Here is a 14602-nt window from a genome sequence, read left to right on the forward strand (position 1 = left end):
CCCCCTCAAGCCCCTCGTGGCCCCTCCAGCCCCCTGTGTGCAGCCCGTGGGGCCCGGGCTGAGCGCACCCCTGGGGCACTCCCTGGCTCTGTGCTCCAGCACGGGGACAAGGAGCTCTCCGAGGCATCCGGCCCCTTCCTCAGCTCCGCCGGCAGCCCCGCACCGGCACCGGCACCGGCACCGGCACCGGCACCAGCCGCGTCCCACCACCCCCAGCCCCATCCCCAGCCCTTAGGGAGGCGCCCTGAAAAAGACCATCCTGGTGGAGTAGACCAGGTCCACCAAGTAGGCGATGAAGTTGAAGATGGTGAGGAAGGTGACCCCCAGGTGCCTGTTCCACGGGCAGTACTTGTCGCAGGAATTGGGGCGGCTCTGTCCCCGGAAGTTGTAGAGAGGCCACATGATGGTGGCAGTGAGGTACATCAGCATGGCCAGGAAGTTGTAGCCCACCAGCACCTTCTCCAGAGGGCAGGGAATGTAGGTGAGGCAGCGGCCGATGGTGAAGATGATGATGAGGAGGGTGAAGATGAAGCAGATGGAGTAGACAGCCACGCACCATATCAGGCCAGATTCCTTATACAAGTCCTGCAGCAAGGAGAAGATCAGGCAAGCCACATAGGTTTCAAAGACCTTGAGGAGCCCAGGCACGGTGGAGAGGAAGCTGCTGATGTCCCCGGGCTTGGCGCGGGTCAGCGACACCTCGGTGGCGTAGGCGAGGAAGCAGAGGCAGGAGGCGGCGGTGGCCACGGCCTGCCGGGCACACTGGCTGCCGCTGCAGGGGCTCTTGATGAAGGTGGCAGGGAACACCACCGAGGAGGTGAAGACCATCAGAGCGGCCAGCATGGAGAAAGCCGAGGTGAAGTCATCCCAGGAGAGCGGCAGCAGCGGGTAGAGCTCCAGCAGCTCCAGCAGCAGCACCAGCAGCGTCACGGCGAAGCAGAAGCACCAGGTGAACATGCACCACGTCCCGTAGGGATCCCCAAAGTCCCTGGTGGAGGCCACCAGGCTGAAGGTGAGGCAGGACAGCACGAGGGCGAGGAGCCGGGCGATGCCCACCCAGGAGGTCAGGGCGCGGAGGTTCACCGTGGCCATGGCGCGGCCGCTGTGCCCACGCCGCGCTGGGCACCGGTGCTGCCCGCAGCCGCTCTTATCTGGCTGCCGGGGAAGAGGGGTGGGGCGCAGGGCAGGGAGCCGCCAGCCCCCCCGAGCCGCCCGTGCCAAGGACCCCCGGCTCTGCTGCCGCTGCCAGCACGCCGGTGGCTGCTGGGGGCTGGCGGCCGCGGGTGGATCATTAACGCGGGGCTGGGCAAAGGGCGGGGACGCTGAGCCGGGCGGTGGGGCCGGGGCGGGCAGGAAGCCACCATGTGCCACCGTCCTGGCAGCGAGCCCCAGCCCTGCCCACGGCAGGAGGTACAAAAGGGCTTTTCGTGCACCCCTAGAGTACCGGGGGGGCACCCCGACACCTTGACAGGTACCAGGGCTTGGCAGCCAGCGGGGCAGCACCCACTGGGTTCCCCTGAGGGGTTTAGGGGCTGCACCAGTACGGTGCCCCTGGCAGGGGGATGCCACAGCTGGGTGTAGCCCCTTCACACCCTAGCGGGCGACAGCTCCACACCCCTCCGGCACCTCCGCTCCCCTCCTGGCACCTCCACCACCTGATAAGCGGCTCAAAGTCCAGCTGTGCCAGCTGCCTCACTGGGCAGGGCGGGCGATGTGGCCGTGAGGAGGGCATCTGCACCCTCGTCACACCCCACAGGCAGCACCTCCATTTCCCCAGCGTGCCTGGGGGAGCCACAGCAGCCAGAGCAGCACAGGAGGGAGGTGGCACATCAAAAGTTGGGAGCCCAACAGGAGGGTGAAGGCTGAAGGCTCTGGATTAACCTTTAATGTCACACAGGGTCCGGGGGTCTGTGCCCAGGGCAGAGCTTGGGACGAGGGACACATGTCAGGGCAGCTGGGCACTCTAGGGGGGTTCACCCCAGGCAGGTTCCTGGCACAGCCATGGTGGGCAGGGGTGGGCACTGCCATGGGGTCCAGTGGTGGTCTGGGGGGCACTGGGAGGCTCAGAGGTGGCTGCTGGCCTCGCCCTTGCCGGGCAGCCCATTGAGGGGGCCCAGCCCCGGCCGGTTGCTCTCGTTCAGCCGCCGCACGCGGTAACTCTCGTAGTGGACGTTGTGGGTGATGTCCTTCAGGTCCTGCAGATGTGACCTGCCCGGGTGGCAGGGGGAGGAAGGGCATCACGTCACTGTCCCCCCCACCCTGCTGTCACCCCGTGGGGTTCCAGCACTCCCTACCCTGTCCCCGCTCACCGGATCAGCAGGTCCCGCAGGAGGGGGAACTCGCAGTGCGCTGGGTTCTCCACTGCAAGGCAAGGCAGAGGGGCAGGCTTGGCAGGAGGGCTCAGTGGCGCTGGGATGCCTGGGCAGTGCATCCCGGCATGCTCTGGGTACCGCCAGGGCACAGCACAGCTCCGTGCCACCTGCCATGGCTCAGCACCCACCCAGGCAAAGATACCCCTTGGGTGCTGCTCCCTGCACCTGCGGGGGCTGCGGGTGTGAGGGGCTCTGCTCACCTTCTATGATGCCCCACTTGGTCTTGCGGCCCAGCACCCTCTTGCCGTTCACCTGGTGCTCCTGGTCTGCCCCCACCACGGCGAAGGGAATCTTCTCCTGCCAGCAGAGGCTGTGCTCGCCCCGGGTGCTTCTCCCCGGGAGTCCCCAGGTCCCTGTCCCTCACCCTGCTCCCCAGGGGCTGGCCCCTCCGTCCCAGCACCCCGGCACTCACACGAATCCTGTCGTTCAGGGCCCTGTCTTCGGGGTCCTGGTCGAAGTCCTCCTGCGGGTACACGCTGATGGCGTGGGTCTTCAAGTCCTCCTGGATCTGCAGGACACAAGGCTTGAGCCGGGGCTGGGCGGCACATGGGGCAGCCCAGGAGCCCACTGGGGACCTGTCCTCACCCTCTGCTTGAATTCTGCCCGTTCCTCCAGGGTGAGCGTGTCAGCTTTGGCGATCACCGGCACCACGTTGACGATCTTGCTGAGCCGCCGCATGAACTCCAGGTCCAGCGGGCGCAGCCTGACAAGGGCCGCCGTCACTCCAGGGTGTCCCCACCTCTGTCACTGGGGGAGTGACCCCGCCACTACCACCCCAGGGTCACTCTGAGGTGACCCCAGCACCATCACCCTGAGGGACTTTCCCCACTACCACCCCGGGTTGATACCCTATCTCTGTCACCCTGGGGTGACCCCACCATCATCATGCCAGGGTGACACAACCACCCCACAGTGACCACCCCGCCACTGTCACCAAGGGGTGACCACAACACTACCACTCCAGAGTCACCCTGAGGTTCCTCCACCACCATCACCTCAGGGTGACCCCATCATTATCACCCCAGACTCCACCACCATCACCTCAGGGTGGCACAACCACCACACGGTGACCCCCTCACCTACGGGTGCTGTGAGTGGGGACTCACCAGTGACCTGTTGGGGGGACAAAGTAGACGCATCCATGGACGCGGGTGTCTGGGATCTTCCTCTTGCGGGTGATGAGGATCTCCTCCCGCAGGTATCTCTCGTACTGCTCGTTGATGTATTTGATTATGGGGTCCCAGCTGAGGATGAGGAGTTGAGGGACAGCACCTGAGCTCAACCTCTACCCCAAACTGCCAGCCACCGAGCTGGGCTCCCGCTCCCCATTGTGTCCTACCAGTTCTCATTGTTGATCTGGTCCCCAAACCCTGGTGTGTCAGTCACCGTCAGCTTCATCTTCACCCCCTTCTCCTCGATGACTGTGGGGTACAGACATGGGTCAGGGGGGAAGAAACATTGGGGAAAAGCAGGGGACCAGGCACGGGGGATGTTTTGAGGCTGTGAACACAGCTTCAGACCCCAGCCCAGTCCCCTGCTTGTCCCAGGGGCTGGTGGGACACGCCGCCGTGGCGGTGACCTTACCGTGGGTGATGGACTGGAGTTGCACTGTTTTGGGAATACGTTCCTCCTGGCCAGGCTGGGAGGATTTGCGGCTCACCTTGGACTTGAAGAGGGTGTTCACCATCGTGGACTTCCCCAGCCCACTCTGCCCTGAGGGGACATCAGCAGCTCTGGTTTGTCCCCAGGGCAGTAACATCTTGATATCCACGTGGGAGCAACGCAGAGTTTGGAACAACTCTGGCTTATCCCCAAATAAATTTCTTCCCCAAGGCAATAAGCCCTTGGTATCCACTTGGGAGCATCTCAGAGGTTGGGATAGTCCATTTTATCCCAGGAACATATTTATTCCCCAAGGTCATAACCCCTGGTACACATATAAGAGCATCCCAGATTGGGCTACTCTGGTTTATCTTCCAAACAAATTTATTCCCCAAGGCGAGAGCCCCTCAACATCAATTTGGGAGCATCTCACATGTTGGGATGAGCTCACCTATCAGCATGACTATGCTGTGCAGTAGGGGATATTACTCATTTTCAATTGCTTGCTACTTAAATCAGTTAAAATCACTTAAATTTCCTTAAAATCCCTTAAAAGCATAATTTCCCCTGGCATGGTGGAATCAGAGCCAGTATTCCCACCCCACCCAGGAGCAAACCCCACGCCCAGCGCTCACCCACAACCATGATGTTGAACTCAAAGCCTGTCTTCATGGTTTTGATTTTCATCTGGTCGAGCACAGCTTCGATTCCCACGTATCCAAAGAGCTGGCAGCCCACGGGGCCGGGCGCCATGGAGAGGGGCACCGCCCCCTCCTCCTCCTCCTCCTCCTCCGGCACGGCCGGCGGCTCCATGCTGCGCTCCTCGGGCTCCAGGCTGCTCCCTGCACGGCGGGGTGGGCAAAGGCGGTGAGCCTGGACCCCTGGGTGCCCACCCCTCGGTGCCCACCCCTGCGCCGGCAGCGTTGCCCCAGCAGCGGCCGTGCCGGCGGGCACGCAGCCCCGGCACATTCCTGGGAGCCGGTGAGGCTCGGCATGGCAACGGGGACACGCCACCCCCCCCCCGCGCGAAAGGGTCCGAGGAGGTGCCAGGGGCATCTGTGGGGTGGTCGTGCCACCGGACCCCACGATGCCACCGGTTGCCCTGAGATCATCGGGCACCGTGGCCGCGGCCAGCAGCACCTTTTGCCCAGCTCCTTTTGCCCAGCTCCTTTTGCCCAGCCCACGCGGCCACCCGCGCCAGGCGGCACCGCGCCGGCCCCGGCAAAGCCGGGGGGCTCCGGCCCCAGGGCAGGACGTGCCACCCCACAGAGCACCCACATGGTACCAGGCACCGGGCACTGCCGGGCGGGGGCACCGGGGGTGCAGGGCAATCCTCGGCATAACCCCGAGCCCCAAGGGACACGTGGGGGCTGCCCGGGGGACGGTGCCCGGAGCGTGCCCCACACCGGGGGCCACCGGAGCCCCGCGCCCGCCCCAGCTCTTTGTGCGACAGCCCCAAATCCCTTTCTTCTTTCTCCTCCTCCTCCTGCTTCCCAGCACGGCCATTGTTCGGGTCCTACCTCGGCGCCGCGGTGCCCTCGCTCAGCGCCCCGCTACGGCCGGGGGGGTCCCCGGGGCGCCGTCCGCATCCCCATCCCCGGCGGCGCCGCAGCCCGGCCCCTTCCCTCCGCCAGCTCCCGGCTGGCACCAACCCGGCTCCGCCGAGGCTGCGGCTCCCACGCATGACCAGCATGGCAATACCCGCCCCCCGCAGCCCCCTCCCCACCAGAGCCAAGCCCCTGCGCCCGGTTTGCCGATTGACTGGTGGCTGGGGAGGGCTGTGCCAACCCGGCTGTGCTCACCCGGCTGTGCCCACCCTGCGCATGGCACTGCTCGGCCTCCCAGCCGGGCCAGCACAGATGGGGATCCCCCCATGGCACAGGACACCCCCGGTCCTCACTTTGTCCCCATCACCCCGTGAGCGGCCGCGGCGGCACTGAATGGCAACGGGAGTGCTTGGCCGTGGGTGCGATCCCCACTGGCACCCACGGGCACCGGGGACCACCCCGCACCGTGCCCCCCGCCCTCCCCAGCAGCACCTGTGCCCGGCCTCTGCACGGCGGGGTAGGACAAGGGGTGGTGGCCCTGCCACTCGCCCCACTGCCGCAGTGCCCCACGGCGCTTACGTCCCCCCACGCCGCAGCCTCCCCCGTATGTGCCAGCCGGCGCTTGGCACCGGCGAGGCTGGAGCGGCAGCTTGCAATGGCCCAGGCTGTGAGGGACCTGCTGAGACCGTGTCCGTGTGCCACGCAGCCAGGCGACAAGGGGCATGTGGGCAGGGGCCGGCCTGAGCCAGCCCGGAGTGCCAGGAGATGATGGAGCTGAACACCCCCATTGCCATGGCAACGGCATCCCGGCATGGGAGCCACCCAGCACCCTGTGCCCAGTGGGTGCCAGAGTGACGGCAGGCTTGGGGACAGCACTGTCGCATGTCCCAGCTGCCCCTGCAGCCCCTGGGTCGGGATGTTCCTCGGAAGTGGTGAAACAGCCGCGGATTTCCTGGTGACAGCGGTGACACCCGGCTGGGGGGGCTGGGGGAGGGCAGGCTGCTCACTCCGGCGGGGATCCACCCACCCAGCACGGTCCTTCCCAACGGGGTGTTCTACAGGCTGGCAGCGACGTGGGATGGGAAGTCCCCATCAGGGAGAGGATCTCCACAACTACTGCAGCCCTCCTCCCCGGGAGACACCGGCCCCCGTGCCCCCAGCCTGGCACCCCTTCTCAGTCCCTGCCAGCCTTGGCAGTTGCCAGGACAGATCCAGAACCAAGTGGTGCAGCCGCTGGAGCCATCCCGTGTAGCTGGGCACTGCAGGCAGGGAGCAGGTGGGATTTGGTTCTTGCACCCCCGGCTCTCCAGGGTGGTCCCCAGGGTGCTGAGCCACAGCCCCACAGAGGGGCTCAGCCACTGCCCTGCGCCCTGCCAGGGGCAGCACCAAGGAGACAGCCACAGCCAGAGGGCACGTCCGGGGTGACACTGGGGGCTGCACCCACCGCTGCCTCCCCCAGGGGTCCGGAGCCCGCCGTGTCCCTGCCCTCACTGCCAAAAAGCCCTGCTGGTAATGGCCAGCAGCCGGATGGCCACGTGGAAGCTCTTCGGCATCCCCACGGAGCCCCGGGGCAAGTGGCTCCTGCAGCCAGACCTGTTCCAGGACTCATCACGGATGCTCTTATTTTCCAGACAGGGACAAGTAATCCCGGGTCCGTGGTCTCCTCCATGGATTTAATTACCGATGCAGGGTTAATTGGCCAGTTCCCCGGGAAGCCTGTAATAAAGCTTCAAGGGTGGAGGGTGCTGGGAGAGGATGAGCTGGGACAGGAGCTCCCTGTCCGGCTGCTCACCACTGCTCCAAACCGAGCACGGGATGGGGGCAGCCTGGCTCTGGGTCCAGCACAAGGAAGCTGACCCCTCTGGCACAAGGATGGAAGCTTTGGACATGCACCCACCGCCCCGGCCACACCACAGCTCTTCCTGCCCAGCTGATCTGACCCAGAAACACCGGTGCCTCTCCCAGTGCCAAACACGACCTAAGGGGACAGTGGTGACAGTCCCCATCTGCAGCCAGACTCGGAACCAGCCCGTCCGTCTGGCCGTGGGAGCCACGGGACGGGGCTGGGGTGGCTGAGGACCGTCGGTGAGGAGAAGCAGAAGTGAACCATCGAGCGAAACCCTGAGCCTGCAGTGCTGCTGGGGACAGGGGACAAGTCCCCAAGCCCGGTGGCAGCTGCCTCTGCCCGCACGCCGCCCTGCCCGCTGCCACCACGCCATCCCTACCTGGGCGAGCCGGCCGGAGCCGGGGCTGCTGCCGCCGAGAGCTGGTCACCGGGGCCAAATGGCTCCTGGGGTGCAAGGCAGAGGGCGGCTGCTGCCCACGGCTCCTCCTCCGCTCCTCCTCCTCCTCCTCGCCCCGGGCCCTGCGTGGGCGACCCGGCGTGGAAGTGAAATGCGGCGGCCGGCGGCTCGCTGGGAGCTTCCTCCTGCGGGGCGTGGGACCCGCCGCGCCACGGGGCCCCGAGGCCACCCACGGGTGTCAGCGGCTGGGGGCCGGGGTGGCCTCCCGGCAGAGGAAACAGCACGTTCCCACCTCTTCCTGGCAAAGAAACCGCTGTGCCCCAGCAGTGTCTGCCAGCCCCCTGCCAGTCCCGGGCCATCTGCAGGGCAGCCGGTGCCACCCGCTGCCCGCTGGCTCACGTGTGCCCCCAGCCTGGGCACGCCGCGCTCGGCTGCCGGCCACCAACACGGCTCTGTCCTGAGCATGTCCCCTCATCACCCCGGCTCCATCCCGAGCTCGTGTCCCCATTTCCCTGTCACCCCAGCTTGCTCCTGAGCACCGTGACACAGCCCTGAGCACTGTCCTTTGTCTCCCTGTGACCCTAGCTTGTCCCCAAGCACCGTGTCCCCATGACCCCAGCTCAGCCCTGAGCACAACTGCATCACCCCAGCTTGGTCCTGAGCACCGTGTCCCTGTCACCTCCCTTAGCCCTGAGCACTTTCCCTTTGTGCCCCCATCAGCCTGGCTTGGCCCCAAGTACCGTGTCCCCATGTCCCTGTCACCTTGGCGCTGCCCCAAGTGCTGTCCCTTCGTGTCCCCATCACTCCTGACTCAGTCCTGAACACCACATCCTTATCCCCATCACCTGTGTCAGCCCTGAGCACTGTCCCTCAGTGTCCCCATCACTTGGCTCAGCCTCGAGCTCTGTTCCCCAGTGTCCTCATGACCCGGGCCGTCCCCAGCCCCATCCCTGGCCTGGGGAGCCGCGGGCAGCCGGGCTGGCTGGGCAGCAGGGCCACGGGCATTGCTGGGGGATGATTCAGCGCAGATGTATGGATGCCTTCGCCGCGTCAGTACTTAGGGCCCGGCCACGGCGGCTCCGCGACAGCGCTGCGAGACGGGCAAAGAGCCCCGAGCACCCAAGCAGGGAGCAGCGGCGGTGGCGGCCGTCTCCCGGCCACCGCGGCGCCCTCCGGCCTGGAGCAGCCGCTGGGAAGGACACTTGGCCGCCCTCTTCCCAGGCCTGGGGACGGGCACGGGCTTGGCAGCGCCCACCCCGGCACGGCGGGAGCCGAGGGCACAGCCGTGCCGGGGAGCCGGGCACCGTTCCCCGCGGCACCGGGCGCACGCCGAGCACGCCCCGGCGCACCTTGGCCCCCCGCCACCTCCCGCGCCCCACGGGGAGGGAGGAACAGGATCCAGCCCCGTGCCAAGCCAGGAGGGATGAGAGGGGAAGAAAGCGCTGGACGCGGGACAAGATCGCGGCGATAGGCGGCACGCGCGGGGCCGGCCGATGGGGCACATGTGTCCCGACCTGTCTCCCGCGCCGGGGAGAACAATCAGCGCCGGGGCGGCGCGGGCGGCTCGCCAGGCACCGCGGGGCCGGGCGGGCCGGGAGCGCTGCCAGCTCCGCGCTCGGCTCCTCGGCCCCCCCACAGCCAGCGCGCCCCGCGGGCCCCGGCACGGGGAGCAGCGAGCTGGCGGCGCGCCTGTCCCCAGAGTCGCTGTCACCCCGCGCTTTTCCCGGCATTGGCTCGTGCGGGGTTTTGGCAGCGCTGCGCCCGCCGAGGGGGGCCCGACGGAGAGAGGGACGGGGACAAGAACAAGTCCTACCGTGCTCTGGTGTCACCGCCGCCCCGCTGCCGTCCGCAGCCTCGCCGGGAGCCGCTGGCACCACGCAGGGTCCCCGCGGTGCCGTCTGCCCGGGCGCTGCCGGGGTGCCCAGGGCCGGCACCCGCAGCAGCCCCCCGAGGAAGGCGGGCTGGGAGCTCACTTGCACCGTCTGCGGCTGCGACACCAGCCTGAGGGTGGCGGCCTGGGGGGCTGGCAGCGGTGGCGGCCCCTCGGCCCTGCCCTCAGCCGGGGCTGCCTCCCCCTGTCCCCAGGGCTGAGCTGGGGCCCGGCGGGACGGGATGGGGCTGGCGCTGAGGGTGACCTTCCGCTGCGGCCGGGACACCGTGCGGGGAGCCGTGTCCCACCCTCCCGGCCCCTCGGGGAGCGGGGGCAGCCCCGGGGCTGTCTCTGTGCCATCGTATGGGGGCAGGGCGGAGGAGGAGGGTGAAGAGGAAGGCTGGTGGGTGCGAGGCTGGGCTGCAGAGCTCTGGGTGCCCCACGGCGTCCCCAGGCCCGGCTCCTCGGCGATGTGCAGGTCCAGCGCTGGCAGGGAGCCGTGGCTGGCGGCGGCCCCGCGGAGGGGATGATCCAGCTCCACCGGGAAGACGCTGCCGTGGGACGGGACCTTCTTCAAGCCGGGGCTGGCGGCCGGGGGGCTGCCCGGTGGCTGGGGGGGCCCGGTAGGCGCGGGGCTCTCCAGGCTGGAGGATGAGCTGCGCTGGCTCTCCCCGTCACTGCCCGGCCCCGTGGCCAAGGCCTGGCGGCTCTGGAAGGAGGCGGCGCGGGCGATGCCGGTACCGCCGGTGCCGTTGGCTCGGCCGGTGGCCAGGCCGGTGCCGAGCCGGGTCCGCAGCACGGGACTGGGCACCGGGCTGGGGCCGGTGCCGCTGCCCAGGCGGGGCGGGTGGCCGCGCTGCAGTGGCTGGTGGCTCTCGCCTGAGGACAGCAAGGAGCCGGGTGCCTCGTCCCCATCTTCTGCCTCAAACGACTTCTTGAGCGCTGGGGACGGAGAGAGAGATGGTGGCACCAGAGTGGTCCCCGATGGCACCCGTCCCCAGACCCATGTGTGTCCCCCCACTACCCAGAGGTGCCCCCTGATTATGAGCCCGTCCCACCGAGGACCCCAGCCAGGCGCCAGCTCCTCCCCAGCCCTGCGGCGCTGTCCTCGAGGGTTTTATCATTGTTCCCCGGTTGATCTGGCCGGTGCCGCCGGCTCCCCTCTCAGCACACTGCCCGCTTTATTCCCCCTGAAAGGGATCCGGCCGAGTAACCGGATCCTCGCCTGACCCTCTCCCCCTGCATCCATCCCGGCACCCGGGGAGGATTCCTGCCCTTTCCCGGGCCTTAACCCTGGAGCCCGCTGATGGCAGGGGGGCCAGCACCATCGCCACGCTCGGGGACTGTCACATCCCGTTCTGGTGGCTGCTGCTGGGCCTCCCACGCGGCTTCACAGCGGCCACGAGCCCGTGGCACATCCCCGGGCGCCAACGTGCCCCCCACGGGCCCCTCGGCTCCCCAGGGCTCCGCAGCGCCGGGCCCGGTGCAAAGCTCCTGCTGCCGCCCCTCCTGGCACAGGATGGGGGACCGACCCCACGGGGGTGACCCCCGCGAATCCCCGCGGTGCAGCCGCCCCCTCCTTCCCCCCGGCCCCACAGGAGGCTCCCCGGGAGCTGCTGCCCGAGGGGCTCCGCACGGTGCCGGCAGCCGGGGAGAGCGCGGGGGGCCCGGGTTCCCCCCAGATCTTGCTTCGCACTCGCTGCCAAGCGCCGAGCGGCTGCTTCCCCTCGGGGGCTCCGTGGGGCGGCCCACGCTGCGCCCCTGCATCCTCTCCGCGGCGGCGCGTGTGCCAGCCTGCCCCGGCACCCCACCCGCTGGCACCAGCCCGCCCTCACCCTCCTCTTCCTCAGCCGCGGTGCGGGGGCAGCGGGGTGCTGAGGGTCCGACCCTGTCCCCTCCCCTGTGTCCCTGTGCCCGGGGCAGGGCAGGGGTCAGAGGCCGGGGCGCGGGCGCTGCCGATCACAGCTCTCCCCAGGGCAGGTAATTCCGCGGCCGGTCCAGCCCTGCCCCACCGGCCGGGCTGCCGGGGCCCACGGGGTCACGGGGTCGGCGACCTCCTCCCCACATCCATGTGTCTGTTACCGCCCAAAATGCCTCCTTTTACCCCAAACCTGCCTCTGGCTCCTGACCCAGCCTCATCCACGGGTCCGGAGTGATGGGCGGGGGGGGCAACGAGGGGATGCAGGGCAAGGTGGGGGTGGCAGGCGCTTGGAGGGTGGCAGAGGGTGAAGGCGGGGTGGCAGGAGGTTTTTAGGACGGATGGGGGATCGGGAGAATGGCAGGGGGTGAAAGTGGGGTGTCAGAAGGTGGAGGGAGAGATGTTGAGATGGGGTGGCGGGAGGTTTAGAGGGGGCAGGGTGCTCGGAGTGTGGTGGGAGGTAAAGGAGCGGTGGCAGAGGTTCAGCGGGGGCTTGGGGGGATGTGGAGGTTTGGCGGGGGCTGGGGGTGTCAGCCGGCAGCGGCGGGGTTAAGGTGCCCGGGGTAGGTGCACACATTCCTCCCCGGCGAGGGCAGCAGCAGCCCCGGGGTCGGGTTTCGCCTCCCGCCCCCGGCCCGGCCCCGGCCCCCCCGCAGCCCCCAGCCCGCGGGCAGAGCGCGCACACGCGGGGAGCGCGCACGGGGACACCGCGGGCTCGGGGGGTCCCACACCTTCCCCTGCTCCCTGCAGCCGCGGTCGCCCCCCTTGCCCACCCCACAGCCGCGCCCACCAGAGCAGCCCTGCATCCCCCGGGCTGGGGGGCAGAGCAGCCCCCACGATGCCCAGCCCTGGGGTCACCCCGTGTCCCCACGATGTGCAGCCCCCCTCGATGTGCAGCCCCCGGGGGCATCACCCCCCGTCCCCAATACACAGCCCCCGGAGGGGAGCGCAGCCCCCTACGATGCTGAGACCCCGGGGAGCCCCCAGGCTCCCCAAGAGGCGCAGCTCAGCATCCCCCCCAATCGCAGCCCCCTGTGGGGAGCGCAGCCCCCCCATGCTCAGCCCACCCCAAGATCCCCAGCCCAGCAGCAGCCGAACCCCCGGACCCGCTGCTCCCCCCTTGGGGACAACCCAAGCCCCCCAAAAAGCCCAGCCAGCAGCATCGCCCCCAAAATCAGCCTCCGGGCGGGGGAAGGGCAGCCCCCCACGATGCTCAGCCCTTGGGGGCAGCCCCGCCCCCCAAGACGCCCGGACAGCGGCGTTCCCCCCCGGGGACATCCCCCGTTCCTCCCACGGCACCCCCGTTCCTCCCAGCCCCGAGGGGGGGTCCCCGCGGGGGGGGCCGCACCTTCGAAGTCGGAGAGGATCCCGTCCAGGTGCTCCTTGACCGAGAGCCGGGCCATGGCGGGGCGGGGGGGGCCGGGGCTGCCGCCCACCCGGGACCCCCGCATGCGGAGGGGGCAGCGCGGCCGAGCCCACCGAGCCCCGGGACGGGACGGGCCGGCGCCGGCTGCCCTCGGCGGGAGGGGAAGGAGGAGGGGACCGGTCGGGGGAGGGGAGGGGAAAGGGNCCCGGCCCGGGACCCCCCCGCCTCCCCCGGGCCGGCCCCCGCAGCTCCGCCGCGCCCGCCCCGTCCCGGGGCGCTGGGATGCTGCAGCCCCCGGCCGGGGGTCCCGGGCAGCCTGGGGGTCCCGGAGAGAGCCGGGGGGAGTTCCTGGCCAGGCTGGAGGGCTGCCAGGAAGGCTGGGGGGCCCCGGCGGGCTGGAGGATACCGGGCAGGCTGGAGGTCCCGGAGAAGCGGGGAGGGAGCCCGGCCAGGCTGGGGGTCTCGGGCAGGCTGGGGTGCCCTGCCAGGCTCCAGGGCAGGGGGTTCCTAGCGGCCTGTCCTCCCCAAGTTCTGCATCACCAGGAATTCCCAGTTTCGAGCAAGAGGAGGAAAATGGTCTGGAACAGGCAGGGCTGCTGTCGCTGTCTCCCGCTGGGTGTGGGGTCTTTGCTGCGGTGTCACCACGCTCCGGTGTGTCCCTGCCGGGGGCTGGAGCATCCCTGGGGACTGCGCTCCCCGCGGCCATCCCGGTGCTCTACCCTCGGCGAGTCTCACGGGGTGGCACGGGCAGCGCCCCGGGGTCAGGGCTGCACTGGGGCTGCCCCCCTCGCCCAGGGCTGGGGCTCTCCTCCCCCAGCCCGGCTGCCAAGGGTTAACCCCATCCCTGCCCCGGGCCGGGGTCGGCAGCAGATGGGGAAGGGGAAGGAGCTGGAAATGCCTTCTGCACACAGAGCAACCCCTTCTCCTGCAGCAGAGCCCCTCGTGTGCGCTGGAGCACATTCCTGCCCCGGATGGGGACACGGCCATGGAGCCCTGCTGGACCCAGCCCTGTGTGGAGACACAGGACAGGGACCAGGGCACGTGGGACATGATGGTGGTGGCCTCGGTTGTGGCCAGGCTTTGGGGACATTCAGAAGTGCCACTGGCCCATAGAACCACAGGATTGTTGTGGTTGGGAAAGTCCTCTGAGATCAAGTCCAAATGTCCCTCAGCACTGCTAAGGCTGAACCCTGTCCCCAAGTGCCATATCCACATCTTCAAACCCCACCAGGGATGGAGACACCACCACTGACTGCCCTGGGCAGCTGTGCCACTGCCTCACCACCCTTTCCATGAAGGAATTTTCCCAGTATCCAACCTAAACCTCCCCTGGCACAACTTGAGGCCATTTCCCCTTCTCTTGTCCCTGTTCCCTGGAGCACAGCCCGACCCCCTCTGGCTGTCCTCTCCTGTCAGGAGTTGTGCAGAGCCACAAGGTCCCCCCTGAGCCTCCTTTTCTCCAGGCTGAGCCCCTTTCCCAGCTCCCTCAGCCCCTCCTGGTGCTCCAGCCCCTTCCCAGCTCTGTTCCCATCCCTGGATCCCCTGCAGCCCCTCCAGGTCCCTCTGGCCATGAGTGGCCCAGACCTGCCCCCTGGACTGGAGGTTTGTCACCGTGCTCAGCCCCCCCAGCTGGGTGGAAGGGCCAGAGCTGGGCTGGGCTGGGACCAGCTCTGGAGCTCTTCTG

At 68.7% G+C, this 14602-nt stretch overlaps 2 protein-coding genes across 2 annotated transcripts; both read right to left on the reverse strand.

Moving 5' to 3' along the window:
• Nucleotides 1–1729, reverse strand: MYADM (myeloid associated differentiation marker). Its single transcript, XM_041406867.1, has one exon. The coding sequence runs from the start codon at nt 1090–1092 to the stop codon at nt 232–234; it is 861 nt and encodes a 286-aa protein (XP_041262801.1). The 5' UTR covers nt 1093–1729; the 3' UTR covers nt 1–231.
• A 141-nt stretch (nt 1730–1870) lies between these two features.
• On the reverse strand, nt 1871–7982 carry SEPTIN12 (septin 12). The gene is made up of 10 exons (XM_041406941.1): nt 7747–7982; nt 4610–4816; nt 3957–4085; nt 3712–3793; nt 3479–3616; nt 2958–3075; nt 2785–2880; nt 2573–2669; nt 2310–2361; nt 1871–2208 (listed from the first exon to the last, which is right to left on the reverse strand). Exons 2-10 carry the CDS (start codon nt 4785–4787, stop codon nt 2064–2066), a joined length of 1035 nt encoding a protein of 344 aa, XP_041262875.1. The 5' UTR covers nt 4788–4816; nt 7747–7982; the 3' UTR covers nt 1871–2063.
• Between the last annotated feature and the right edge of the window lie 6620 nt (nt 7983–14602).

The sequence above is a fragment of the Onychostruthus taczanowskii genome, unplaced genomic scaffold (genome assembly GCF_017590055.1).
Source record: "Onychostruthus taczanowskii isolate IOZ18803 unplaced genomic scaffold, ASM1759005v1 scaffold10, whole genome shotgun sequence".
Classification (NCBI taxonomy): Eukaryota; Metazoa; Chordata; class Aves; order Passeriformes; family Passeridae; genus Onychostruthus; species Onychostruthus taczanowskii.